This window comes from Mustelus asterias, chromosome 15, assembly GCF_964213995.1.
Source record: "Mustelus asterias chromosome 15, sMusAst1.hap1.1, whole genome shotgun sequence".
NCBI lineage: Eukaryota > Metazoa > Chordata > Chondrichthyes > Carcharhiniformes > Triakidae > Mustelus > Mustelus asterias.
Window position 1 is genome coordinate 24,127,993 of NC_135815.1, and position 26,878 is coordinate 24,154,870.

Here is a 26,878-nt window from a genome sequence, read left to right on the forward strand (position 1 = left end):
TGCATTCCTAATTGCTTTCTTAAGCTCCACCCTGCACTTTCTTTATCTCAATAATGCCTCCACTGGTTTGTCCCCTTGTGTTTTTTAAAAGCCTTTCTTTTCCTTCTCATTGTATCTTGAATATTTCTGGTCATCCATGGTTCTCTGGCCTGTTATTCCTGCCTATCACCCTAGAGGGAACATGCTGGGCTTGCACCATCTCCATTTCCTTTTTGAATGCCCCCTACTGCTCTTCTGTATATTTTCCCATTAGTAGCTGTTGCCAGTCTATCTTGGCCAGATTACCACCCCCCCCCCCCCCCCCCCCCCCCCCCCCCCCCCCAATCCAAAACTTTATTTTTCAGCCTATCTATTTCCTTGTCCATAACCAGCTTAAATTGTACCATGTTGCGATTGCTATCACTAAAATGCTCCCTCATCGCCACCTCAACCACCTGTCCAGCTTCATTCCCCAGAATCCGGTCCAGCACAGCTCCCTCCCTGTTGGACCCTCCACATATTGACTTAAAAAGTTCTCCTGTAGAATATTTCAAGAAATCTACTCCATCCAAGCCCTTAACACTATGTATATCGCAGTTAATGTTGGGAAAGTTGAAATCACCTAATAATAACAACCCTATTGATGTTTTACACACAAACTGAGCACACATTTGCTCCTTAATTTCCCTCTGACTATCTGGGGGTCTATAATAAACACCTTACAATGTGGCTGCCCCTCATTTATTCCTAAGCTGTACCCACAAGACTTCATTTGATGCCCCCTGTAAGATATCATCTCTCCTCTTCTACTGTTGTACTATGTTCCTGGTGAATAGATCCCTAAACAGTAATATAGTCTGAGGCTGTGTCAACTGCATTTATATGTTTAAACATTGAATAAATAATAAGATGCAACATAGAGATAGCTTATACCTTCAAAGTATGCATTGAGGTACACAGGAAAGATTCAGCTACATTTGCCAAAATACACTGGATGCATTCAATTTGGCAAGCATGTCTCATCTAAGAGCTTGGAAGTATTTTCTGTTAAGCTTTGTTCAGATTACATGGGTTGAGAGATGCTGTTCATTTGGTTTTTGCATCATTAAGGAGTTGATTCATTTAGTTATTCAAATTTTGTAATTTTACCTCATGATTGCGTTTTACATTATCCTGATGTATTTCATTCGTTCACTGCATGTCGGTGTCACTGGCAAGACCAGCATTTATTACCCATCCTAATTGCCCTAGAAGTAGACAGCCAAAATTTTGAAACGAGTTATTAACCGATTCACTCTGGAAAGCTTCCCATTCACATTTATAGCCTGTATAATGTTTCATTAGCATTCTTCGACAGTCCTGGTAACGGAGGCAAGAAATAAACAGTGTCTGTATTTTATTACGATGCACTGTCCCATCACCAACATGGTACCTAGATATATTTTGCTTTTCCTGCTGATTCAGCGTTCATGATCTATCTTTTAAATCACTTCTGATGACATTCACACTGGCAAAATACTGTTTTAGCAGAGACTGATACTTTTACTCATATTGATTTTGTGCAGTGCTTAGTTTGTTCAAGAATTTGCTTAATTCTCTAGTTTTAGTACTTGATGACCCTAACAAATGCACTATTGCCTCTTCAGTTTTCATCTGTCACTTAACAAATGTATTTTTGTAATGTTAAAACCGGGAATATGGGGCAATCTTGGTTCTGCTGCAGTCGAATACTGTGCCACATGTTGACTCCCAACTGGAATGCAGTAATTAGCTATATGAACCCCAAAAAAAACATTAATTTAGGAGACAGTCAGGTTAATTTTATCCAGATTGTCCCTTTCCTACTGCGACGGCAGATTTTGACTGAAGCCTTGGTGTTTTAAAAATGGTCCGCTGAACATTTAAGTGTTGAGTACTTGTAAGGAAAATTTGATCTTTCTCTTTCTTTTCTCTGTTGTAATGCACAGACTATTATTGTTCTCAGTAAAGAGTCTTGATATCATGCCACATCTCAATTGCAAAGAATACTGTCAACTTCAATATTAGTAGGACCTACTTTTAGTTTGTTTTCACTTTTGGAATTATGTCAAGGGGAAAATATCCTGGCTAGGGTCATTCATTATTTTTAAAGACGTGTCAGAAACTGAATTAGCACTAGTTAATACCACGGTTAACCAAGAATGCTCGTGTACATCTCCAAGTGATTATGCTGATGAATCAGCTTAAAGTTGTGCAATTTTACCCTGACGCATTTATGGTGTACTTTTTACTTCTGAAATCAGTTGTTTGCCATTCTGTTTCATGTTGGCAAAAGCCCATGTTTATAGCCTAAGCCAGTTCCCCAATAGGAGGGGAAAGAAGAGTGGCCACTGCCAGCCTGATTGTCACTTCCATTCTGTCCTCTCTGCCACAACTGAAGCAGATTTAAGACTGGGTTATAGGGACCATAGCGCCTATCGAAAATTAAATCTGGGTAAATGAAAAGTATGGAAAAAGTTTTTAAAAAAACTGTGCATGCACCTTTTTTTAAAACTTTTTTGTACTTTTTATTCCCCCAGATTTAAACAGTTTGGTACAGCAACTACATTACAGGTAAGTGGACTTAAAAACTGACTTGGTTTTGCTATTAGGAGAAACAGTCAGGCAGGGGATACCTGTGCTGCAGACTGTCATGGTACCAGATTAACATTGTACCTACAACAGTGGAAATGACCTCATGACAGTCGAGGATGTCAAACATTCAATGAGAGTTGGGGGGATGATGTGATTGCAGGGATACTCTATTTTAGAGAAACTTTTGAAACTGGATAGGATGCAGCAAAGCAGATACATTTTTGGAGGAAATTTGAGTTTAAGTTAGATGGTGTAAGATTCTGCTTCAAGTGGTGAAAGATGGTGCTGTACACTAAATTTGTAAGAGTGGCAGATGATTATGAGGATGTAGATAGTGGTGAATGGTTTGTGCAGAGCCTTCTAGGGATGGGGGGGGGGGGGGGAGGGGAGAGAGACCGGGAAGGAGGGGAAAGAGTGGCCAATTGCATGTGAAAAGGAATTGATCTGGGAAGGAAGCTAATATGGAGTTAACTCTGGGTTGAACAGGAAATCAAAATTGCACAGTTGTCTGAGTTGCTGAGAAAGTTGATGAAATTGGGGACTAAGAGAGTTTTATTCCCGCTAGTGTCCAGTTGAATGTTTTGACTCATTCATGCCTTGTGTTAGTTGGTTGGACAGCACAGTAGTAATCATGAATTGAGTGATGATGGGACCAGCCTATCTAAGAAATATGAACCTAAGCTTTTGGATAATGATGCTGGGAAGCAGCCTGTGGACAAATACAAGAACAGAATCAGGAATGGAACCTCTGAGTTCAGTGATTCTGTGAAGGAACAGTAGGATAAAAGATTACAGGTGATATAATCGTTATATTGTGATAGATTGAATGGAACCAGGAAAGAGGGAATTGAAATCTGATGGAGTCGTCAATCACCTTGATGACTGCAGGGCTAACATATGATGGATTGAAGTTACATCAATATTCTTGGGTGGCATCTGATGTGGACAGAATAAATCTTGGACTGAAAACATTCAAACTGCGGAAAAATAGGAGGATAAGCTGACATTTGGATAAAAATGACCTCGACAGTATGGGCTGTTAGTTGGAGAAGAAAAAGTAAATTTATATTGTTAGTGCTTTTCTTGACCTGAGGACATCCCAAAGGCTTCACAACCCACTAAGCTCTCTTCAGGTGTAGTCGCTGTTGCAGTGTAGGAAATGAAGCGGCTGATTTGTGTGCAGCAAGCTTCCACAAATAGCAGTGTAATCATGATCAAATCTGTTCTGGTGATCTTGGTTAAAGGGTAAATATTGGTCAGGACACTGGGCATAACTCCCTTTCTCTTTGAAATAGTGTCTTGTGATGTATTATTCCCGTTTGAGAGTATAAATAGGTCTCTATTTAATGTCTCTGATGAAAGAACTTCTGACAAGGGCAACACTCCTTCAGTCCTGTACTGAAGTGTCAATCTGTGTTTTGTGCTCATGTCTGGAGTGATAGTTGTGTTTAAGGATGGACCTTTGTAAGGAGATGGGTAAAGGTTTTCAAGAGGGGAAGTGAACAGTTCTTTGGGCAAGTCAAAAATTGGTGAGTATTGGATCAAGGAGAGATAATTGAGTGGTTAGGAGATGGTTATGAGAACAGGTGTTGGGATCTTGGGACAAAATTAACTGTGAGGTGGGGAAGGTAGGAGTTGGCTATGGGAAAAAGGTGCTGTGATAGTATGGAGATTATGATTGGATACTTTGAAGGGAAAAGTTGAACAGACGAGTGAATCTTCTTAGTTTTTATGGAAGAAGTCCATTGGGGGCAAAACATTTGTGTCATTGAGGATAGTGGGGCTATGGAGGAATGTTGATGGAGATATTTAATGATAGAGTGGGAGGTTAAATTGGTGTCTTTGATTTCTTGGCCTATTGCAGAGTTTTGATTTTATTTTACATTAAGTTTGTATTGACAAACTGGAGGTGATTGACTTTTGGCACTTCTATAAGTGAAATGTAATTTTTAATTTGATTGTGTTTTAAGTATGGTTCTGCTGGCTCCCCTCCCATAATACTTGTTCAGCCAACCAAGAGGAAACAGGAAAATTCTTTGAAGTTAAATCTAAATGCTAAGTAAGAATTAGCACGAATAGACATTGAGGCGATCTAATGCAAGTTGAAGTATATTTCAAACTGTTTGATTCCGTGTGCAGTTGGGAAGGAATCTGGATATTAATACTGCGGTACAAGCATAGTTGTACTGATAATTTTGAATCTAATTATTTAATATTTCAGTCAACAATGCAAATGTTGGCATTGAATGAGGGCACCCTAGAACTTGAATTCTGATTAAGCTAAAACTTCATGTCTACTGAGACAACTGGGATTTGAGTGCCCAAACTTGTTGGCCCAGTTGGGTGCATTCAGTGGAATTTCAATGGATAATCATAAAATTCAAATCTGCATGTGTAAACTTCTATAGATGCAGCAGTACCTTGCAGGGAGGATGAGAAAGATTTCAAATTACCCATTTTACATTGTGGAAGGGCGGAGTGGAAAGTTCAATATCCAAGGTTTCCTCCAAATTGAAATTTTAAAATATTGTTGGAGGGAAGGGGAGAAAGTAAACCACTTTGTAATCAGAATTTTTGGTACTGCACTCATCTTTAGTGTGCACAGCACAGCCCTCAGGTTTTCACTATTGTATTTCCATTTGATGGACTTTTAAATGAGCACATTCTCCATGAATAATCATCGAACCTTGGTTTTATTTGTTTCAGGGTTACTTTGAAAGCTGTAACATTCATCGTAATCGAATAGCTGGCTTTGAAGTAAAAGCCTATGCGAATCCTACAGTGGTGAGATGTGAAATTCATCATGGGCAGACGGGAGGGATTTATGTACATGAGAAAGGACGAGGCCAGTTCATAGAGAACAAAATCTATGCAAATAATTTTGCTGGCGTGTGGATCACGTCAAATAGTGATCCAACTATTAGGTAAGCTTTTGGGCATCATTATAGTTATCAAGTTATCGATTATATATCTTCTAGGTAATTCAATATGTTCTTTTTGTTCTGCTCCTTAGGGGGAATGCCATTTTTAATGGGAATCAGGGTGGAGTTTACATCTTCGGAGATGGCAGGGGCCTTATAGAGGGAAATGACATTTATGGTAGGTTGAGGAATACAAGCATTTCAGTTACAGCATTTACTTTTTGAATCTATGTTCAGAATTATTTAAAAATGTGCATCCTGTATCCTAGGAAATGCATTAGCAGGAATACAGATTCGAACAAATAGTTGTCCAATTGTACGTCATAACAAAATTCATGATGGCCAACATGGAGGTATTTATGTGGTAAGTCTGTACTTGTGTTTTCTCTTCGGTATGGTATGTTGGGGTGAGGGAGACTAGAGAAATAAGGCTGTATTGAGTTTAGAGAAAAAAATGAATTCGGTGTCATAATTTTGCTTAGTTTAAAATGCTGTGGTGAATGTGGAAGCTGCGTTTATAGATGCTTAACTAACCTGAGCTCTTTAGCTTTATGGATGATAGAAGAAGCTGAATGGTGTATTTTTTTACCACCATTTTTAACTTGACTTCTGTTGAGTGAATTACTTGCAAAGTAGACACTTGAAATATAATATGTTATACATATGTGTGTTTATATTACTAATAGAGATGCAAGTTGTTGAAAGTTAAAGAAAAACTGAATGTGAGCAACCTGAAATAAAAATACAAGATGCAGTGAACATAATGCAGCTGAAATGTCAATGACCTGTCTAACAGCTCCATAGATTCTAACTGACCTGTTGTGTATTTTCAGGATTTTGTTTTTATTTCCAGCCCATTTAAGCTGCATATAATTCTTGCATTATCTGATAACGTTGACCATCAGGCAACCAAATAACTCGCTTAGTTTTTGCTGTAATTGCAACCACTGTTACTGGAAAATGATGAGCAGTCAGTTGCTGTTATGTCTGAGGGAGTATGAAAACTGTATGTCGAAGAATTACACTTGGGGAAACTAAATATTTTGGAGGTGAAGACGAGAAAGAGATTTATAGCATCCTGTACAAGTTGAAGTAGGTCATCTGCAATATCTGAGGAGAAATCCTCCTTGAATATTTGCAGTATTAGAAGTGGTAGGAAATGTACTGTGTTGAGCTACATTCAGAAGGCTAAATTTATAACATTTATTGTCAAGCATGAAAAGGGGCAAGGTGTAATTGAAGAAAATGAAGTATACAGTAATACCCTGGCAGGTGTGTGGGTAACAACAGGAAGTACACCAGTGCTACGACGAAACCGAATACATAGTGGCAAACAGGTATGTGTGAATTCATTTAACAGTGTTTTATTAAATCTCATGGTTCAGCAGTATGAATCGTATTCATAACCGAGTGTTTGTTTTACAAGGTGGGTGTTTACTTCTATGACAATGGCCATGGAGTGCTTGAAGACAATGATATCTACAATCATATGTATTCAGGGGTTCAGATTAGGTAAGCTTTATGTTCACCTTCATTGGTGCCCTAACTTTAATATCTGATTCTGTCTTGGTGCTGTCTTAAATTGTTAGCACAGTCGAGAATAAAATACAGACATTACATGAAATAGTCCCTTATCACAAAGCTTTAAAATTTCAATGCTTTACTCAGCAAGTTACTTTTTGGAGTGCAGTTGTAGTTGACGTAGCCAGGTTAGATATCTGCCGTTAAGTCTTGCTGCTTAAGAATAAAGTTCTTTTTAATGTAAACTAACAGATACATATCAGTACAATATCCACACTACTTATTTAATACTTTACGGTATTGCTGATGTCATGCAAACCATTGCAAACTCCGCTCTAAAGGTATTTAATTATGTGAAGCACTTTGAAATTCTAGGAATTGATCATCTGCAATGTAGATGCAGTTTATTTTTCCTCGTGTCACCTGAAATGTCAAATAAGTTATTGAAAAATGAACTGGAATAGGATTAATGCAGTCACATTTAAGATGCGTTCATTTATAATAGGCACTCAAGACCTGAGAGTGTCACCCAGGTTTCACTTGGATGATGTCCTGAATGCATATGCTTCAACAGCTATTTTATGCCTGCTGTTTCATTGTAATTGCAATATGAAATTTTGGCTCATCTGTAATGATGACATTAGACCAGACCAAGAAATTGCAGCAGAAAAGGATTTCACACAAATTAGTCTTAGCAGCCCAGACATTGAATTGATAATTATAATGATGCTGTTCGGTAAATGTTAAAGTCCATGAAAACCATCTGCCATCGATAAAAAGTAAGAGGTGTAAGATGTCTACAGATTGGTGAATGCAAGGGATAGGAGGGGAATTTTGGGATAAACATGTATAACGTTTCATTCTCAAGTGTTTGGCAGTGAAAAATTACCCTAGTTTCTCCCTGCAATTTAAAACAAACAATCCTGGTAGTTGGTACACATGGTGGACACCAATTGACAACTGAACTGTGGTGAAGATGTTTCCTCAGATTCTAGCATTTGCTGCTGTTTTACTGAAAGCATCGAGTCAGGTTAGGGAAGGAGCAAGGTTGATGTGAAGGGGGTAGAGGAGAGAAAATATTGAATGAAGGCTCAGATGCATCCCTCACAAGAGTGGGGCAGGACATTATCCTTGGGGTGTTTTGCACATTTGCTGAAAGCTAATTCAGAACAAACGGCTGCTGAGTCTACTTTTATCAATTGAACTGCATATCTGTTCTAGGTATGCTGTATAATATTGTTGAAGTGGGAAAGCATTGTGTGGGATGCCCCAGAATTGGTGGAAGGGTTCTCTTTAATTTATGCCACAGACTTGGATTCTCAATTTAAATGGAAAGGTTGTAACGAATCCAAACCTGAGGGACAGAGGAATTGAAGGAGGGCATCTTAGAAATTACAGAAATAGCTGGGCAAACATGCAAATGGCCAAACTGCAGCAAATTTTGGCCAGGATCCTGGGGGAATTTCCCTGTTGCTCTTCGGATATTGGCATAGATTATTTCATATCTAACCAAGAGTGGGTAGATGGGGTCTTAGTTTCGACATCTTACTGAAGGGACCTGGGTTATGTTGTTGTGAAAGAGCAAATCTGATTTTATTGATCAGTGCGTCATTTTTTATGAGGATTTGAAGGCTGTGTTCAAGAATTGATGTTGCATATTAAGAAAACTTTGTTCATGTTGCATACCACTACTTTAGACTGGCTTCATTCTGCTCCTTTCTGATCAGTCAAATAGTAATTTGCAAATAAAAGCATTTTTTTCTTTTGTATGATTTCTACCCGTGTTTGAGATGTACTTTCCCAGTGCAACTGAGAATTAACTTAATAATATCTCATTGGTTGAAGAAAATATTTTATTCTTTAGTAGTTTATCTACTTTAACTTCCAGAACTCTGTTCCATATTCTACAACACTGGTAGGTCAATTCAAGTGGTAATGCTTCAAGGAGAGATGGAAGTCTTTTTATTTCTGATGTCATGACAAAAATAGTAATTGAGAAACGATAAGCTTTTCAGGCTAGAAGCAATAGTGTGCTTTTTCTTCAGGTTCTATAAAAAAAACTGTTTTGGTGTACTCCCGTTCTCTGAATGGTGCATGGAATTGTACTAAGTTTTGATGCTTGAAATTTTAGATTCATCACTGAGGTACTTTTGTAGCATTACTTTTTTTAGTTTGTGCTGAAAGATATTCAGAAAAAGAGCACTCTTTGGGAGTTTATTTCTCTGAGGTACTCCTTTCATAACACATTAATCTTAGGCTAGTTTAAAATTTGTGATCCACAGAACTGGAAGCAACCCTAAGATTCGACGCAATAAAATATGGGGAGGGCAGAATGGTGGAATTCTTGTTTACAATTCTGGTAAGTGTCCATTGTGGCTGTCGGTCTTTTCATTATTGTTTTTCTGTTCTGTTTTATTTTCTCCTCAATTTCAGATCCAAGTGAAATTATTTCTTGATGTCAATTAATACAGGTCTTGGGTTTATAGAAGATAATGAGATATTTGACAATGCAATGGCCGGTGTTTGGATTAAAACAGACAGTAATCCCACACTCAGACGGAACAAAATCCATGATGGCCGAGACGGGGGTATCTGCATATTTAACGGAGGCAGGGGTAAGGATTTATAGCTTAAGATTAAAATAACTTGTACAGTTTAGCTTCCCAAAGGCTAAATGGGGAAATGGACATACCATCAGTCTGTATGGTACTAAGCTATAAACACCCCGGTCCTGGTTTGGTCCCTGGCTGGTGGTGTATTAGCTGATGTCAGCGGGACAAATAAAAAGGTGCAAAATTTCTATTTCCTTGGACCAGAGATGGGGGGGAGGTGGAAATCGGAGGATTTTTGTTGCTAAGCTTACTGTACGAATGCATTGGATCCACACGAACTTACAAATTAGGAACCGGAGTACGCCACTCGATCCTTCAGGCTGCTCCACCATTCAATAGGATCACGGCTAATCTGATTGTAACCTCAATCCTACCTATTCCCTTTCACCCCCTTAATCAAAAATCTATGTAGCTCTGCCTTAAAAATATTCAAAGACCTTGCATTTACTGCCTTTTGGGACTCAGGACCCTCAAAAAAAATTTTTTCTCAACTCTATTAAATGATCAAATCCTTATTTTTGAACATGACTCCTAGTTCTAGATTCATCGACTGGAGGAAACGTCCTCTCCATATTCACTCTGTCAAGGCCCTTCAGGATCTTAAAAGTTTCAAACAAGTCATATCTTGCTCTTAACTCTAGAGGATACAAGCTTAACCTCTCCAACCTTTTCTCATAACACCATCCGCCCATTCCTGATTGGTCTTGTAAACCTTCTCTGAACTATTAATGCATTCACATCTTTCCTTAAATGTGACTACTGTATACAGTACCACAAATGAGGTCTCGGCAGTGCCCTGTGCAACTGAAGCATGACCTCCCTAGTTTTGTAATCGATTCTCCTCTTAAACAATAACTTTCTATTAGCTTTCCAATTATTTGCTGTGCCTGCATACTAAGCTTCTGCGATTCATGCATTAGGACACCTAGATCCATCTACATCTGAGCTTTGCAATCTCTCTCCATTTAGGTAATTTGCCCACTCACAACTTAAATATATCATTTTGTAGCCTCCTTGCTTCCTCTACAGAACTTACTTTCCTACCTATTTTTGTGTAATCAGCAAATTTAGCAACCATACCATCTGTCCCTTCATCCAAGTAATTTATATAAATTGTAAAAAGTTGAGGCCCCAGCACTGATCCCTGTGGCACACCACTTGTTACATCCCACTAATCAAAAATAGACCCATTAATGGCTACCCTTTTGTTTCCTGCCAACCTTCTATCCATACAAACCTGTTACCTCCTACACCATGAACTGATATTTTCTGCATAACCTTAGATGTGGCACCTTATCAAAGGCCTTCTGGAAAGCCAAGTAAAGTACATCTACTGGTTCCACTTTACCCACAATGTATGTGACTCCTTCAAAGAACTCCAGTAAATTGATTAAACATGATTTCCCTTTCATAAAATCATGTTGATTCTGCCTGATTGCCTTAAACTTTCCCAAGTACTCTGCTGTAGCATCTTCACTAATAACTTCTGACATTTTCCCTATGCCTGATGTCAAGCTGACTGGCCTGTAATTTCCTGCTTTCTGTATCCTTTTTTGAATAAAGGAGTTGCATTCACTGTTTTCCAATTTAATGGAGCCTTCCCGAATTTAGGGAAATTAAAACTAATTATCTCAGTAGCCACTTCTTCAAGACCTTGGTTTGAATTCCATCTGGACCCAGGAATTTGTCATCCCACAGACCCAACAATTTGCTGAATACTACTCTGATGATTGCAGTTTTCTTGAGTTTCTCCCTCCCTTCCATTTCCCAATTTACAGCTATTTCTGGGATGTTACTTGTACCTTCTATAGTGAAGACTGATGCAAAATGCCTACTCAATTAATTTGTCGTATCCTTATTTTCCATCATTAATACTCCAGATGAGTATAAGATTGAGAGTAAATTTGGAGACCTCAAAATTGAGGTCCCTACTGACACTGTCCAGGTTCCTTAAGTAAGCATTGGCCATTGGGTGAGGACCTAAGGACTGTTGGCATGCATGGAACCATACATCACTGGGAGACGTAGACTTGTAACCTGCACCATGGTATAAAATTTCTGAATGATAGCTTTTCATATTTTCACTAGTGTTATGAGTTTAGAATAAAACTAAATAGGGCGGCACGGTAGCGCAGTGGTTAGCACTGCTGCTTCACAGCTCCAGGGTCCCGGGTTCGATTCCCGGCTCGGGTCACTGTCTGTGTGGAGTTTGCACATTCTCCTCGTGTCTGCGTGGGTTTCCTCCAGGTGCTCCGCTTTCCTCCCACAGTCCAAAGATGTGCGGGTTAGGTTGATTGGCCAGGTTAAAAAAAAAATTGCCCCTTAGAATCCTGAGATGCGTAGGTTAGAGGGATTAGCGGGTAAATATGTGGGGGTAGGGCCTGGGTGGGATTGTGGTCGGTGCAGACTTGATGGGCCGAATGGCCTCCTCCTGCACTGTAGGGTTTCTATGATCTAAAACCATTTTAGTAGTATTCGGAAAGGAATGCTGTCCTGAGGTCTGAGTTAATGTTACCCAAGTGCTACCAAGATTTGTATATGTTTCCTCAGAGCTTTCAAACTCAGCCAGCCTCCTGGTGCCAGTCCTTGTAAATTGCATCAGACATATCTCCTGGCTTTGAAATGCTGAATGTATGCATGTTTGCAAATAGACAAAGCTGTTAACTGTAATAGCTCACCGATTGTTTGGGGTTACCCTTAAAGGGAGCTGATTTCTTAAGGTTGGCACCCATGACATGAAAGACATTTCATTCTAGTAGAATGAAGATGGCCTATCTTTGGTTCTGTATTTGAATTCAGCCATTTAGCTGTTTAAGTTCACCAAGTTTTTAGTGTAACTTATGAACCATGTAGGATGTAGATCACTTGTAGAAACTGTGATTTGCTGGGAATGTGAATAATGAGAGCTCAAATTATAACAGCCAACAAGAATCAGCATTTTCAAGAATGGAGAGAAAATTAGAAAGAAAAATAGCTTCTGCACTTAATACTTAAAAATTAATAAATCTTTGCCAGGAAGTGCTAGGATCATGATTTTTCTTTAGTTTTTCCAAACTCTAGTTTGTGTGTTCATGACACCATTTTTATTGAGAAATATCATTGATGAAAACACCTTCAGTGAAGTGAATTCTGATAATCAAGGCAAGAGATACTGATGTCAAGGGGAAAAAAGTATTTTGTGAATTATAGCATGGTTAACTCCAGAGTAAACAATAGTCCATTAATCTGGATTGAATTTGAACCCAGATTCCTGAAGCAAAAAGGTGGCAACTATTGAAGGTGTATTGAACTGAACAGTGTATCCCCACATTTCTTGAAGGACTGTTATACTTCCTGTTTTTCCTTGTATGGCTGACTCATTAATCTCCTTGAATGACATCTGATAATTAGTTTGACTCGATTAGCTACATACTCACAATAACAAATCATTTAGGTTGACCTGCTCTGTTGTGAGGTGACGTTAGATGAGATGTTAATCTTTTGGTCTGCCTGATCAAGTAGATGTAAAAGATTTCAAGGCATTATTCAGAAAAGCAGGGAGTTCTGCCCTTAAACATTTCCGAAACAGATCATCCATATAATTTTTATTTGCTATTTGTGGGACCATGCTCTCTGCATATTGGTTGCTCTATTTGCCTACAAATTGGTGGTTGTTGCACTTCCAAAGTAAGAAATTTGTACTGCACTTTAGGATATCCTGAGGTCTTGGTAGGTGCTATATAAATGCCAGATAGTTTTTGATAAAAGATAAAAGAATAAATTTATGGTTGTTAGGAAGAGAATCGAGCACTAAAGCAGACAAAGGGAAGTCCACGCTACTGAAAACACCCAGGGTTAAAATAGGCATTCCGTAATATTGACTAAAAGCGTCATTCACTGTTTGCATTGCCATTAATTTCAAAATGGCTGCTTATAGTACCTTCAATGCTCCTTTGCTTTGGGAAAAAATAGCTTTGCTTAGTTGCATGGCATACAATGAATATTATATAAACCAAGAACAAGTGGAACAAAAATCTTGAAGTACTCTTTCCAGTGTTTTAATTCTCTAGTGAGGTGGTAACGAGAGTAATCTCACTTTTGAGGAACTGAATGCTTTTCCCTTCATTTGTATCTATTATGTTTATCCAACATTCCCAAGACAGATGTCAAGAGGTCATTTTGTAGCATATTTCAACAAAATGAAGTTGTAAAACATCCCAAGGTACTTCACAGGAGCATTATTAATATAATTTGACATCCAGGTACACGTGATATGAAGACGAATGAACAAAAACTTACTCAGCACTATCTTTATGGAGCATCTTCAAGGAGTAACGCGATAGAGCAGTTTTGGAAGGGTATTCCAGATCTTGTGGCCTAGGCAGCTGAAGGCATAACCACTAGCGGTGGAGCAATTAAAATTGGATATTTGAGCGCCCAGAATTAGAGTAGTACAAAGATCTTGGAGAGTTGTCGGGCTGGAGGAGGCTACAGAGTTGAGAAGGGAAGAGACTTGGATAGATTTGAAAAGAAGGATGAGATTGCCTTGGATAAAGGCAAATTACTGCAGATGCTGGAATCTGAAACCAAAAGAGAAAATGCTGGAAAATCTCAGCAGGTCTGGCAGAATCTGTAAGGAGAGAAAAAAGGCTTGGGGATAGGCTTGGGTTGTTTTTGTTGGAGCAGAGAAGACTGAGGGGCGATCTGATCGAGGTGTATGAGATTGAGAGACATGGACAGAGTGGATAAGGAGCAGCTGTTCCCCTTAGTTGAAGGGTGAGTCACGAGGAGACACAGGTTCAAGGTGAGAGGCAGGAGGTTTCGGGGGGGATGTGAGGGAAAACCTTTTTGCCCAGAGGGTGGTGACAGTTTGGAAGGCACTGCCTGGGAGGGTGGTGGTGGTGGGTTGCCTCACATCCTTTAAAAAGATGAGCACTTGGCACATGATAACATTCAAGTCTATGGGCCAAGTGCTGGCAGATTAGGTTAGTGGGAGTTCAGGTGTTTCTAGTGTGTTGGTGCGGACTTGATGGGCCTCTTCTGCGCTCAATGATAAATTTTAAAATTGAGGCTTTGCAGTATCAGGAGTCAGTGTAGGTTAATGAGCACAGGGGTGATGGATGAATGGAACTTGTTTTGAATTAGGATGCAGATATAAGTCCATAACCTCCATGGAGTGGCAATCAAGGTCGGATTGCCACTCTGCTCCTATTTAGTTACCTTGAAGTGAAGCTGCGCAGACTGGGTGAGAACAGTGCAGTGCAGCAAGTTCCTGAGGTCTCGTCTCGAGGCCAGCTGAGTATGAGGTAAGGAAGTCCTTCCCTCTTACAGCAACTCTGCATAAAGCAGGTAAATTTAAAAACCTGGGGGTGGTGGTAGTTTAAGTTGGGCATTGGAATGGGTGGTCTTGGGGCTGGTTGGGAAAGGTTAATGTTGGGGGGAATGCTGAGAATATTTTGGAGGTGGTGGGGAGCATAGTCAAGGGGTCCCTTGGCAGGTCAGTGGTGTGGGTGGGGGAGTCAGCACTATTTAGTGGTTTTAATTCTAATTTTTACTGTGAGTCACCTGAGGAAGGAGCAGCGCTCCGAAAGCTCGTGATTCTACATAAACCTGTTGGACTTTAACCTGGTGTTGTGAGACTTTTTTGAGTGCGCAGTTGATTGATTTTAGTGTGTGGATTAGAGGAGACATTAATCAGCGAGCCAGGCTTATCTGGTATCTTAAGTTTGGATGAATGTTTAGTCTTGCTCTGCATCCTCAGCTCTATTTTACTGTGGATCACAGATCCAAGTAACCTACCAGGTAGAGTCACAATGACAATGTGACAACATGATGTGGAGATGCCGGCGTTGGACTGGGGTAAACACAGTAAGAAGTTTAACAACACCAGATTAAAGTCCAACAGGTTTATTTGGTAGCAAAAGCCACACAAGCTTTCGGAGCTCCAAGCCCCTTCAGGGGCTTGGAGCTCCGAAAGCTTGTGTGGCTTTTGCTACCAAATAAACCTGTTGGACTTTAACCTGGTGTTGTTAAACTTCTTACAATGTGACAACACCCAGAGGACCCTACAGTTGTTGCACTGCTACTTGCAGTTCAAAGCTGTAGGGAGCTATTTCTCATAGTTCAATAATCCCACTTCAAAACTACTTGTTGCCATTTTTAAAAGCCATGTCTGAACTATTGTTTTCTTACTAAACTATATTCAATTGCTTTATTTTAAAATTATGGTTAATTAATTGATTAGGAAGGGGGTACCTGCTCTAAAGAGTTTTTCATGTAATGTTTACTTGAATTTGGAATTTAAGATAATTTATTGATAAGATCCAACACAGGATGTTACAAGTCACTAGTGTAAGAGTTAACTTCATTCTAGAAACAGGACTGAAAATAAGCAGGCAGCAAAACTGCAGCTGATCTTAAAGAGCGCACTCAGCATTTATAAATACATATTCCATCTTTGAACTTAAAGTTTATTAGTGTCACAAGTTGGCTTACATTAACACTGCAATGAAGTTACTGTGAAAATTCCCGAGTCGCCACACTCCGGCGCCTGCTTGGGAACAATGAGGGAGAATTTAGCATGACCAATGCACCTAACCAGCACGACTTTTGGACTGTGGGAGGAAACCGGAGCACCCGGAGGAAACCCTCGCAGGCATGGGAAGAATGTGCAGACTCCACACAGACAGTGACCCAAACCAGTCATCGAACCCGGGTCCCTGGTGCTGTGAGGCAGCAGTGCTAACCAGTGTGCTGAATACAAAGGTGTTATTTTAGAGGGGATTTCAATATAAAGGATGAAAGAGATTTAAATTTAAGGAGTGACATGGAAGCTGAGTTACTTTCCAGATTGCGTTGCACTGACTAGACTCAAGTTGAAATATTCTAAGTATTCATTAGAAGCCTGTTCGCGCCTTATCAATTGCCTTGTGCTCCAATTCCACTCCACTTCTCCCCACATCAGCTGGATCCAACTCTGATGACGGCCTCGCTCTTCTAATTTCATTTTGTAACCAGGAACCATTGCATGGAGTGGGCAAATTGTGTTTATGAATGCACCCATTGCAAATGGCGGGGATTGTAATTGAATTCTTTGTGGAGTATGATTCTTGAAGCTGTCAGGGTCATGCAAATCTCATGTGAAAGGTGGTGATTAGTTTGAGATATATCGCGTGATTTTTTTTGGTTTACGGATTTCTAAGGTCCATCTAATTCATCAAACTACCCTGGTAGTTAGATGATACAATGATAATGATGGGTTTGTTGACTACTGGCAATCAGTCTTTCTCAATTCATCTACGACAGGTCAGACATGAAGTGATGAAAATGACCAGTGGTGGAATGTTTTCAGAACCATAGGTCCAAAATCATTTGTTCCTCCCAAGTATGCTACATTACATGTGCTACGTTTTAAATAATTCATATTAATTTCTAAAATTATTTGTATTTGAAGAAATCAACACTGCTGCTTCCATTGTCTCCCTAAGGAGCATGTTTTATAGATTTGCCACTTGCTTCTGTTATTTTGGTCCTCAGTTTGCTGAAGCGTGCCTGCTAGTTAAACATTTTCCCTGATCATTTAGCATTTTCTGCTCTGCAAGTGCAAAGATGGTGGACATCTGGGTCCACAGTGAATAATCAACTGATAGTGTCCTCTCATTACCCCATGAGATTTAAGAATTGAGGAGGACGAATCATCAAGAAGGAATTGGGGTCAATGATAAAATCTGGTTCAGAAGGAGAAGTAGAGAGAGGAAAAGAAAAATTGTATTAAAAGAGAGATACAAAGGGAAAGTTAGGACAAACTGTTCTCTGGGCTGGAGCAGTTGATTGGAATTCCAGAAAAATGAATTTCATTAAAAAGGTTCTTGCACAGTTAAGTAATAACCCTAACTATAGTGAATGTTACTGTCCGTTAATGCACAAATGCAGCAACTTCAAGAAATGTATGAGGAAATTGACGATGAGCTGCAGTTTTGGAAGAGCATAATAGAGGAAACAGGAGCATGAATAGCCCATAAGCCTGGCCTCAACTCCTTCCCTGGCTGTTCCCCAGAACTCTCGACTCCAGTTCAAGAATCTTGTCTAATTCAGCTCTGAACATATTCAATGACTGAGGCTCCACAGTGCACTGGGGTAGAGAATTCTAAGATTCACGATCCATGGAAGAAATTCCTCCTCGTCTGTCTTAACTGCTTACCACTTATTCTGAAACTATGCTCCCCAGTTCTAGATACCCCAGTGAGGGGAAATAACCTCTCAGTATCTGCCCTGCCAGAATTTTATATGTTCCAATAAGATCAGAACTCTAATGAATACAAGGCCAACCTGCTCAACCTTTACTCCTAAAAGAACCCCTTCATCCTAGCAATCAATCTGATGACCTTTTCTGAATTGCCTCCAATGCAATTATACCCCTCCTTAAATGAGCACTAAACTGTGTATGTTGTCCTTGAGATATGGTCTTACCGAGCATATACTATTGCAGCAAAACTTCCTTTTATATTCCATACACCCCTCCTGTATGCATTACAGACCAACATTGTTTGCCTTCCTAATTACTTGCTGTACCTGCATGCTAACCTTTGTTTCAAGTAAGGGGTCACCCAGATCCCATTTACTTGCAGCATTCAGCATTCACTTGACCTACATCTATCATCTTTTGCAGACAGTGTGTGCTCCTCACAACTTGCTGAGTCAGCCATCTTTGTAGTGTCTGTAAATCAAGTCAGAATGCTTCTGGTCACTTCATCAGAGTGAAAAATATAGATTATGGATAGTTGAGATCCAGCACTGATCCCTGTGGCAATCCCTTAATAGTGGTTCCAGACTTTCTCAATGACTGATGTTAGGTTAACTTGCTTATAGATCCCTGCTTTCTGTCATCTCCTTTCTTGAATAGAGGCATGACATTGAAGGTTTTCCAACCTGCCGGCACCTTTAGAATCGAGGGAATTTTAAGATTAAGTCAATGCATTCATCATCTAGATCAATGTTTACTTCAGCTAACCTCGTTCCTTTAAAATACACTTGTTGAAGATCTTATTATCTGTTAGTTTACTCTAATAATCTATCTAATTGAGTTACCTGAAAAATTTCCAATTTTTTTGCCTAACAATCTTTTATCTCATTTTGATATTGTTAGTAACTTAGTTAACCTTAGATGGTTCATCCTACTTGTAAAGTTTTTCCTTCTTAGTCGAATATATCTTTGAAAATTATGCAATATCAGTTAAATGTCTGCCTTACTTATCTGCCATCTTAACTTTTTAATCTATTCTTCCAGTCTGTATTTAGTCAACACTGTCTTCATCCTCTTCTAAATGCCTTTATTTAAGTTTAAGATACTACTTTCAGACTACTCTAATGCAAAAGTAGTATTGATCTGGTACTCATTGTCTACGAGGGTGATGGAAATGGAGATGATCAGTGGTTTCAAAAGGAAATTGGATGGCTACTTTAGAGAAATAAGCTTGCAGGCCTGCAGGGAATGGGCCTGACTGGATTGCTCTACAACAAGCTGGCATGGACTCGTTCTGTGCCATAATGAGTAGATGACCCAAATTCCTCACCTTCAAAATGAATATGAAATTCATTGTCATAACTCTTCCTTCAAGGATCCTTTTGCTATGAGATCATCAGTTATTCCTATCTCATTACACATTATCCAGATACAAAATAGCATGTTCCTTGTTTCGTTGCACAGCGGATTATTCTAAGAAACTGTTGCAAATACACTCTATGAATCTAAGGCTGTTTTTGTCAGTTTGATTTGGTCAATCAGTATGAAACAATTGCAATCCCTTTCTTACAAGCTTCATTATTTCTTGATTTAAACTCTGTCCCACTTTGTAATTACCAGTAGGGGCGTAGCAACAATTCTCACCTGTGATTTATTTCTAATCAAACTGATTTTGCATCTGAATCATTTTTCACTACTATAATGATCTCATCCTTTATGAACAGAGCTACCCCACCTTCTTTCTGTTTATCTTTTCAAAGTGTCAGGTATTGCTGAATATTTCATTTCCAGCCTTGGACACCTTGCTACCACCCCTCTGTAATAAGTCTCACAACAGCGATTAACGTCCAACAGGTTTATTTAGTATCACGAGCTTTCGGAGTGCTGTTCCTTCATTATCACACGTGATGAAGGAGCAGCGCTCCGAAAGCTCGTGATACCAAATAGACCTGTTGGACTTGAACATGGTGTTGTGAGACTTCTTACTGTGCTTACCTCAGTCCAACACCAGCATCTCTACATCACGTCACTATAATGGCTACCATGCTCATTTTTTGCTATTGGTGCCATCAATTCACCTATCTTGTTAGAAATACTGTTTGCAACCAAATTAAGAGGCTTTAAGGTTGCCTTTTTATACTTTTAGACCAGGTTTGACCCTACTATATGCCCTGTCCCTTCTGGTTGCACTCTGGTTATAGTTACACTTATTGCTACCTTGCACTATTGTCTTTTCTCGTCAAAGAATTCCACCCCCCCCCACCCCGCCTACCCCTCCCCAAAAAAACCTATTTTTGCTGGCCGTACTTATTCAGTTTGCTGCATCATGGGTCCCAAAATGGTTCAAGCGAAGCCCACTTTTTCAGAATAGCTCCCTCTTTCCTGAGTACTGGTGACATCGCCCCATGAATTAAACCCATTTTTGCCACACTAACCTTTGAGCCATGAGTTTAGCTGTCCCATCCTATTGACCCTATACCAATGTTCCTGTGGCTCAGATAGTAAACAAAAGATTATTATCTTTGTGGTTCTATTTTTTTAAAATTTGGCTCCTAGCTGCTCATAGATTTCTTAACAGAACCTCTGAGCCCTATTTATGTCATTGGTACCTATGTAGACCATGTCAGTTGGATCTTACCCTTTCCACTCCTTGTTTCTCTCCAGCCCCAAAGAAATGCACTGGCATTGTACTGGCACCACAGCCTTTCGGACTCTCACTCCTGGCTGCAGAGAACTGTATTTATCCTCCTAATTGCATGGCCCTTACCACGACTACAGCCATAGAATCTACGGCACAGCGGCAGGCCCTTTGGCCCAAACTGATCCATGCCAACTAAAATGCCCATCTAAGCTCCATTTGCCTGCATTTGGCCCATATTCCTCTAAACGTAGTCTGTTGTGGACTACTGTGCTGCGGTCAGTGTGCTCATCGTCCTTGCTCTCATCCACACGGATTCGAAGAACCTTTTACCTGTCGGACAGGTGCAAGGCTGAGACTCTGTTAATGCAACGTTCTGGATGTTCATACCTGTCATTTGTAGTCACTCCCTCCTGTTGTTGACCATGACCAAATCTGAAGTACGTAACCTAAGAGGTGTCACTGTCTCGTGGAACAAAGTGTCCAGATAACATTCCCCTTCTTGATGCGCCACAGTGAAGTCTAACAGGGAAGTGGCACAAATTGTCCAATAACCTGTGGAGATTTGTAATTCATGGGGTACCTCTTCCTTGTTACAAGTCACTGGATGATTTATATGTTGTTGAAATTAAATTCACCATTATTTTGGCAACAGATTCTAGGGCAATACTTCCATATCAGTTTTTAATTCACCCTCTAAATTGCAAGTTGTGCCTTCTGGCCCTGTTGTTCTGAGAAAACAGAACAGTTCGTTATTGTCTACATCACCTACATGCTTGTAACTCGAAAGTAAAATGATCTACTTAAATCATTCTGGGTACTCCTGTATCTGCTCAATAGCTGCAATATCCTTGAATTGCACAAGGCCTTCTGAGTAAATTCATACCAATTATTTGTGAAGTGGCAGGATCACCCCACTATTTTGGCTGAATAGTGATCTAGTAATCCTTCCAAACATTTGCTCTAGTCACTGCCAATGGGCGTTGTTGCAGCAGCTTCAGTTTGTCAATCAGGACCCTGAGAATTATTCAATTTGCATTTCTCTTTCTTGAATTTCATACGCCAATTCCGTCTCATTTCCAAGTATATTCAGAATCTACCAGCTTCATTAACTTTGCATTATCTTCAAATGTAGCCATTAAGCTTGTGACCACTGACTCCAGGTCATTTATGAAGGTAAATCTAAGGATCGGTCTTGGAGTTTTGCTTCATTTAACTTTGAGGAATTGTACATGCTACGTGGAAGGAGTGGGTTTTGATAAGTTAAATTGCTTTAAAATGTTCCCTCGTGGGAATGAAGCTACTCCTCAGTGCTTTGAATAGGCATAGACTCATTGCACAGTGTGGACAGATAGGGTGGATGTTCTTGCAATTATTACAAATATCAATAAATTGCTCCATAGAATGGCAAAATTTGGCTTGGAGTTTGAAACTGAAATCAAACCAAAAGCATGGAAAGAGAAATATTGTTTAGCCTGTCAAGTCTGCCCCTCCTGTGCACAATTTATCACGACTTTGTGCATAATTTTCTGTATTACATCTCATCCATTTAATTTCTTGAAGGAGCTGTGTCATTGCTAATCGATCACCAGTTTAATAAAGATCCATAACTAAAATGCATAATTTGATCTGCTTTTCAACTTGCACCCGTGTAAAAATCTCTGAGGAAGAGATGTATATTTTGCAGTTTTTTCAAGTTGACTTTATGGGGTGTACATTACACTGAAAATACAATTCCAAAAATGATACTTCCTCATTTAAATCACTGTTGGGTTTTTTCTTCCTATATGAAATTTTTCTTTTGATTGTATTGCATGTTTGAAAAGGGAACTCTTAATTTATAGATGGGATTGTTTAGTGCCAGATTGTTAAAAGATTTATTGCTGAGGTGGATTTTTTAATCTTGTAATGTGTTGTATGGCTTTCTCTTTTTCGCTCTTTATTGTAGGACTCCTTGAAGAAAATGATATCTTCAGGAATGCCCAAGCTGGTGTTCTTATTAGCACCAACAGCCACCCAGTATTGCGGAAGAACAGAATATTTGATGGGTTTGCAGCAGGTCTGTAACCTCTAATCAAAGGTTGTGTGCAAGTAATGTGAAAACAAAACTTGGGAACAATTTATTTTAATTGTCAAATTATATTGTACAATGTGACTGTACTTGAATGAAGAAAAAGGAGTACTATCATCAATACAAATGGTTTCTGTACAAAGGCCGTGATTTTGATCAAAGTCATGTCTGGCCTCTGTTGAATGCAGACTTATACTGAAATTTCCTCCCCTTATGAATTGTAATGCAAGTCAGTCTTATGAGATGGAGAAACTGATGCATAGCTGACTGCTCGAAGTATGGTTCTGATGGGAAGGACTTATGATGTGAAGCTGACCTTAGTATTACTGTCATAAGGTAACTCAAACATCAGGACAAATTTACATCAATTACCAATTTTAAGTATCTCTGCTTATCTTCCATCTATTATCTTTATACAGTAAATGGCAGAACCCTTAAGAGCATTGATAGGCAGAGAGATCTGGGTGTACAGGTACACAGGTTGCTGAAAGTGGAGAAGGTATTCAAGAAGGCATACGGCATGCTTGCCTTCATCGGCTAGGGCATTGAGTTTAAAAATTGGCAAGTCGTGTTGCAGATTTATAGAACCTTAGTTAGTCCGCACTTGAAATATAGTGTCAATTTCTGGTCGCCACACTACCAGAAGGATGTGGAGGCTTTAGAAAGGGTACAGAAAAGATTTACCAGGATGTTGCAAGGCATTAGCTATGAGAGGTTGGAGAAACTTGGTTTGTTCTCACTGGAACGACGGAGGTTGAGGGGCGACCTGATACAAGTCTACAAGATCGAAGGGCGTGGACAGAGTGGATAGTCAGAAGTTTTTTCCCAGGGTGGAAAAGTTAATTACTAGGGGGCATAAGTTTAAGGTGTGAGTGACAAGGTTTAAAAGAGATGTACGAGATGAGTTTTTTTTTATACAAAGGGTGGTGGGTGCCTGGAACTTGCTGCCGGGGGAGGCAGTGGAAGCGGATACGATAGTGACTTTTAAGGGGCTTCTGACGTGAATAGGTTAGGAATGGAGGGATATGGCCCTCGGAAGTGTCAGGAGGTTTTAGCTCCGATGGGCAGCATGGTTGGTGCAGGTTTGGAGGGCCGCAGGGCCTGTACCTATGTTGTAATTTTCTTTTTCTTTTTGCTAATCTTTTATCTTTTACACATCCTCATTGATGCACTAGTCCATTCTATACCACCTTTTCCTTAAATGTTTAAAAGTCAAAAATATAAAATTAAAAATGAAGTGTTTTGGTCCTGATCAGCTTTTTATGATATTTCCATGTCAGTTTTGCTTGTAATTGCTCCTTGTTATAGCAATGAGAATATATTTTGACAGGACAAGCAGGAATTTGGTTTGATGTGCAAGCAGCAATTCATGATAATGGGCATCTATAACAGTCAATGTGAGAATGACCTAAAATGTCTGTAATTTCAATTAATTTTACCAATGGTTTATTTTTAAAGTGGAATTATTCCAGCAGGAAGGCATTTTATAGATGCCAGAAGCAAATAGCTTCTACATTACCTTATTTATGTTGTCATGTATTTTCTTGGCAACATATGATACAGTAATAGATACTATTGCATGACCATTATTGGTTGGATGCAAGGCAAGCTGAATTGAGTGGTGAATCCTTGACCTAATTTAAACAATTCTTGTGGGGTGAATAAAATTAAGTTAAATTTATATGAAAAAAAGTAATCATGAGTTAGTGTGAAAAGCTCATTTTGTTAAATACTGTGGTCCTGAATTAGTGGAAACTTCCAAGGTTCTTGTGTAAAATTATGGGAGAGGGCTGGCAAATGCAATAAATCGGGCAGGACTGGAAAACACTGGGTCAGCACCCCAAAGAGATGACTTCCCACTGGGAGGCAGGGCTTGACAGAAGTTTGATTTTCAGCTCCCCCTGCCCCCAACCGACCTTTGGCAGCCAGATGTCAAGAAGGAAACCGAGCCAGCTGGATGGCTAGAATACCCACTTCTTCTGCCTCCTACCCTGATTGACTTGTGCCCAGACCATTGGACATAGGCGTCCAGGCCTGAAACATACCTGAAGACTGTAGTCAGCAGTGAAATTGATCCTTTTATAAAGGGAACCCATTTCCAAGGTTAGCATTTTCAGTTAATCATATCCGTTCTCTCAAATGGCTTTTGAGTGATGAACCTTCCTCCTTGTGCGTCTTCCTTTCCATCATCAAGTTGCACTCCTACTATCTTGGGTGTCTGATTTCCTGATTTATATTAATAATCTGACCACTCATACTCCAATGGAGTAAGTTTTAACTTGGGTATAGGTAATGGAAGTGGAGATCGTTCAAGGAATTTACCTCAAATATGTTTGAAATGCCGATTAACTATATTGGTCTTGAACTTGTTTAAGTGGGGGCCTAAAGGTCCAAAATAGATTGTTTTTTTATTTTATAATTCCAGCTGTATATAATCTTTGTCCTCCTTTATAGGTATTGAGATAACAAATCATGCTACAGCTACTCTAGAAAACAATCAGATATTCAACAACCGGTTTGGAGGGTTGTTCCTGGCATCTGGTGTGAATGTTTCAATGAAAGGTATAAAAACATATTAAACATTACTAGTGGAAGCATTGCGTATTCTGACTGATGATGTAATGGGATATATTATAGATGGCTAGATATTTAGTGTCCACATCTGATTTTCCTTATTGGAAATTTGGATAAATGGAGGAAAAGAAAGACCTGCATTTACAAGTACATGACTGGAGGAGAGTATGCAGTCAGTCCTGGTTGCTGGTCTTGGACATGAACACCCCTCAATTATCCGCACTCAAAGGCTCACCTATCTGCTTGCCATGCTCCTGTAGCTATTTGAATTACTCTGATTCTGAATACAGTAAAGGGAAACATTGATACATTTAGTGTTTGTTATTCTTTGTCCAGTGTTTTATCCTTAAAGTAACGCGTTAAAACGTATTCCAGGAACTGACCACTTAGGTAGACAACTTATAGCAACTTAGTTCCACTCCTGAAGCTGAGCAGAATATCCCATAGCCTGCTGAGCCCTGATTACCATGTCAATTCATTGAACTTACTTCATCATAGTAAAGGCAAGTCTACGCAACTTAATTGACCCCAGGCTCCCATTAGTTTGTCTTTGAAGCAGAAAGCACATGACTGGGTGAGACACCATACGTGCATTTCTGATGCTTAATTATGTTGCTAAACAGTTCCACTTCAAGCACAGTGATATCTAAAATCATAGAATCCCTACACTGCAGGAGGAGGCCATTTGACCCATCGAGCCTGCATTGACAACAATCCCACCCAGGCCCTATCCCTGCACTCACCTGATGAAGGAGCAGCGCTCCGAAAGCTTGTGATTCCAAATAAACCTGTTGGACTTCAAACTGGTGTTGTGAGACTTTTTACTGTGCCCACCCCAGTCCAACGCCAGCATCTCCACATCATTCTCACTTTGAGGTAATGCTTAGTTTAAAAAGCATTGGGTAACATCTGCTGATCTGTTGAGATCATAGAATCTCTACAGTGCAGAAGAGGCCATTTGGCCCATCAAGTCTGCACCGACTACATTACCTAGACTCTTCCCTGCTCTATCCCTGTAACTCTACACATTTCCCATGGCTAATCCATCTAACCTACACATCTTGGGACAGTAAGGGACAATTTAGCACGGCCAATCCACCTAGCCTGTACATCTTTGGACTGTGGAGGAAACTGGAGCACCCAGAGGAAACCATGCAGCCACTGGGAAAATGTGCAAACTCTTACACAGTCACCCAAGGCCAGAACTGTACCCAGCTCCCTAGAGTTGTGAGGCAGCAGTTCTAACCACTGTGCCATCATGCCACCCTATGTATGTAGTTACAACTAAGGAAAGCAGTAAGGTGGCCTGCGGAAACTAATTTTGTCAACTGTCCACAGTTCTGTCATAACTAGATTACAGGTTATGAAATCCTTCTGAAGTTACCACTGAGAAGCTACATGGTGTATCATGTGAACAGTAAGCATGTACAAATAAACATGTTCCAACTTTCAGTCTTAATAAAGTATCTTAAATAATTGTCATGATTGTATAGACAAGTGTCTGGATATGAGGCAACTTCTGAATATGGTTGCATAGAAGTATGAATTAAGTTTTTTATGAAACTCTTGTCACTCTTTGGGGGCTGTTGATCGACTGTTGTTTCCTCCTGGATCTAGATGGTCAAAGACTAAACGATATACATATATTTTATTTATAGTTTTATATATATTTTATATACTATGAATATATTTGATAAGTCAATACAGCAGACTACTTTTCTGTGACAA

General features: G+C 39.6%; 1 protein-coding gene across 1 annotated transcript in view; it reads left to right on the top strand.

The window, feature by feature from the left end:
* Positions 1-26,878, top strand: part of fbxo11b (F-box protein 11b) — a 118,239-nt gene that overhangs the window by 84,080 nt on the left and 7,281 nt on the right. The window contains 11 exon segments of the mRNA XM_078230654.1: positions 1,581-1,656; positions 2,538-2,571; positions 5,299-5,516; positions 5,606-5,691; positions 5,783-5,877; positions 6,728-6,850; positions 6,940-7,025; positions 9,317-9,393; positions 9,506-9,649; positions 22,454-22,564; positions 25,031-25,138. Coding sequence (XP_078086780.1) covers positions 1,581-1,656; positions 2,538-2,571; positions 5,299-5,516; positions 5,606-5,691; positions 5,783-5,877; positions 6,728-6,850; positions 6,940-7,025; positions 9,317-9,393; positions 9,506-9,649; positions 22,454-22,564; positions 25,031-25,138 — 1,158 coding nt within the window.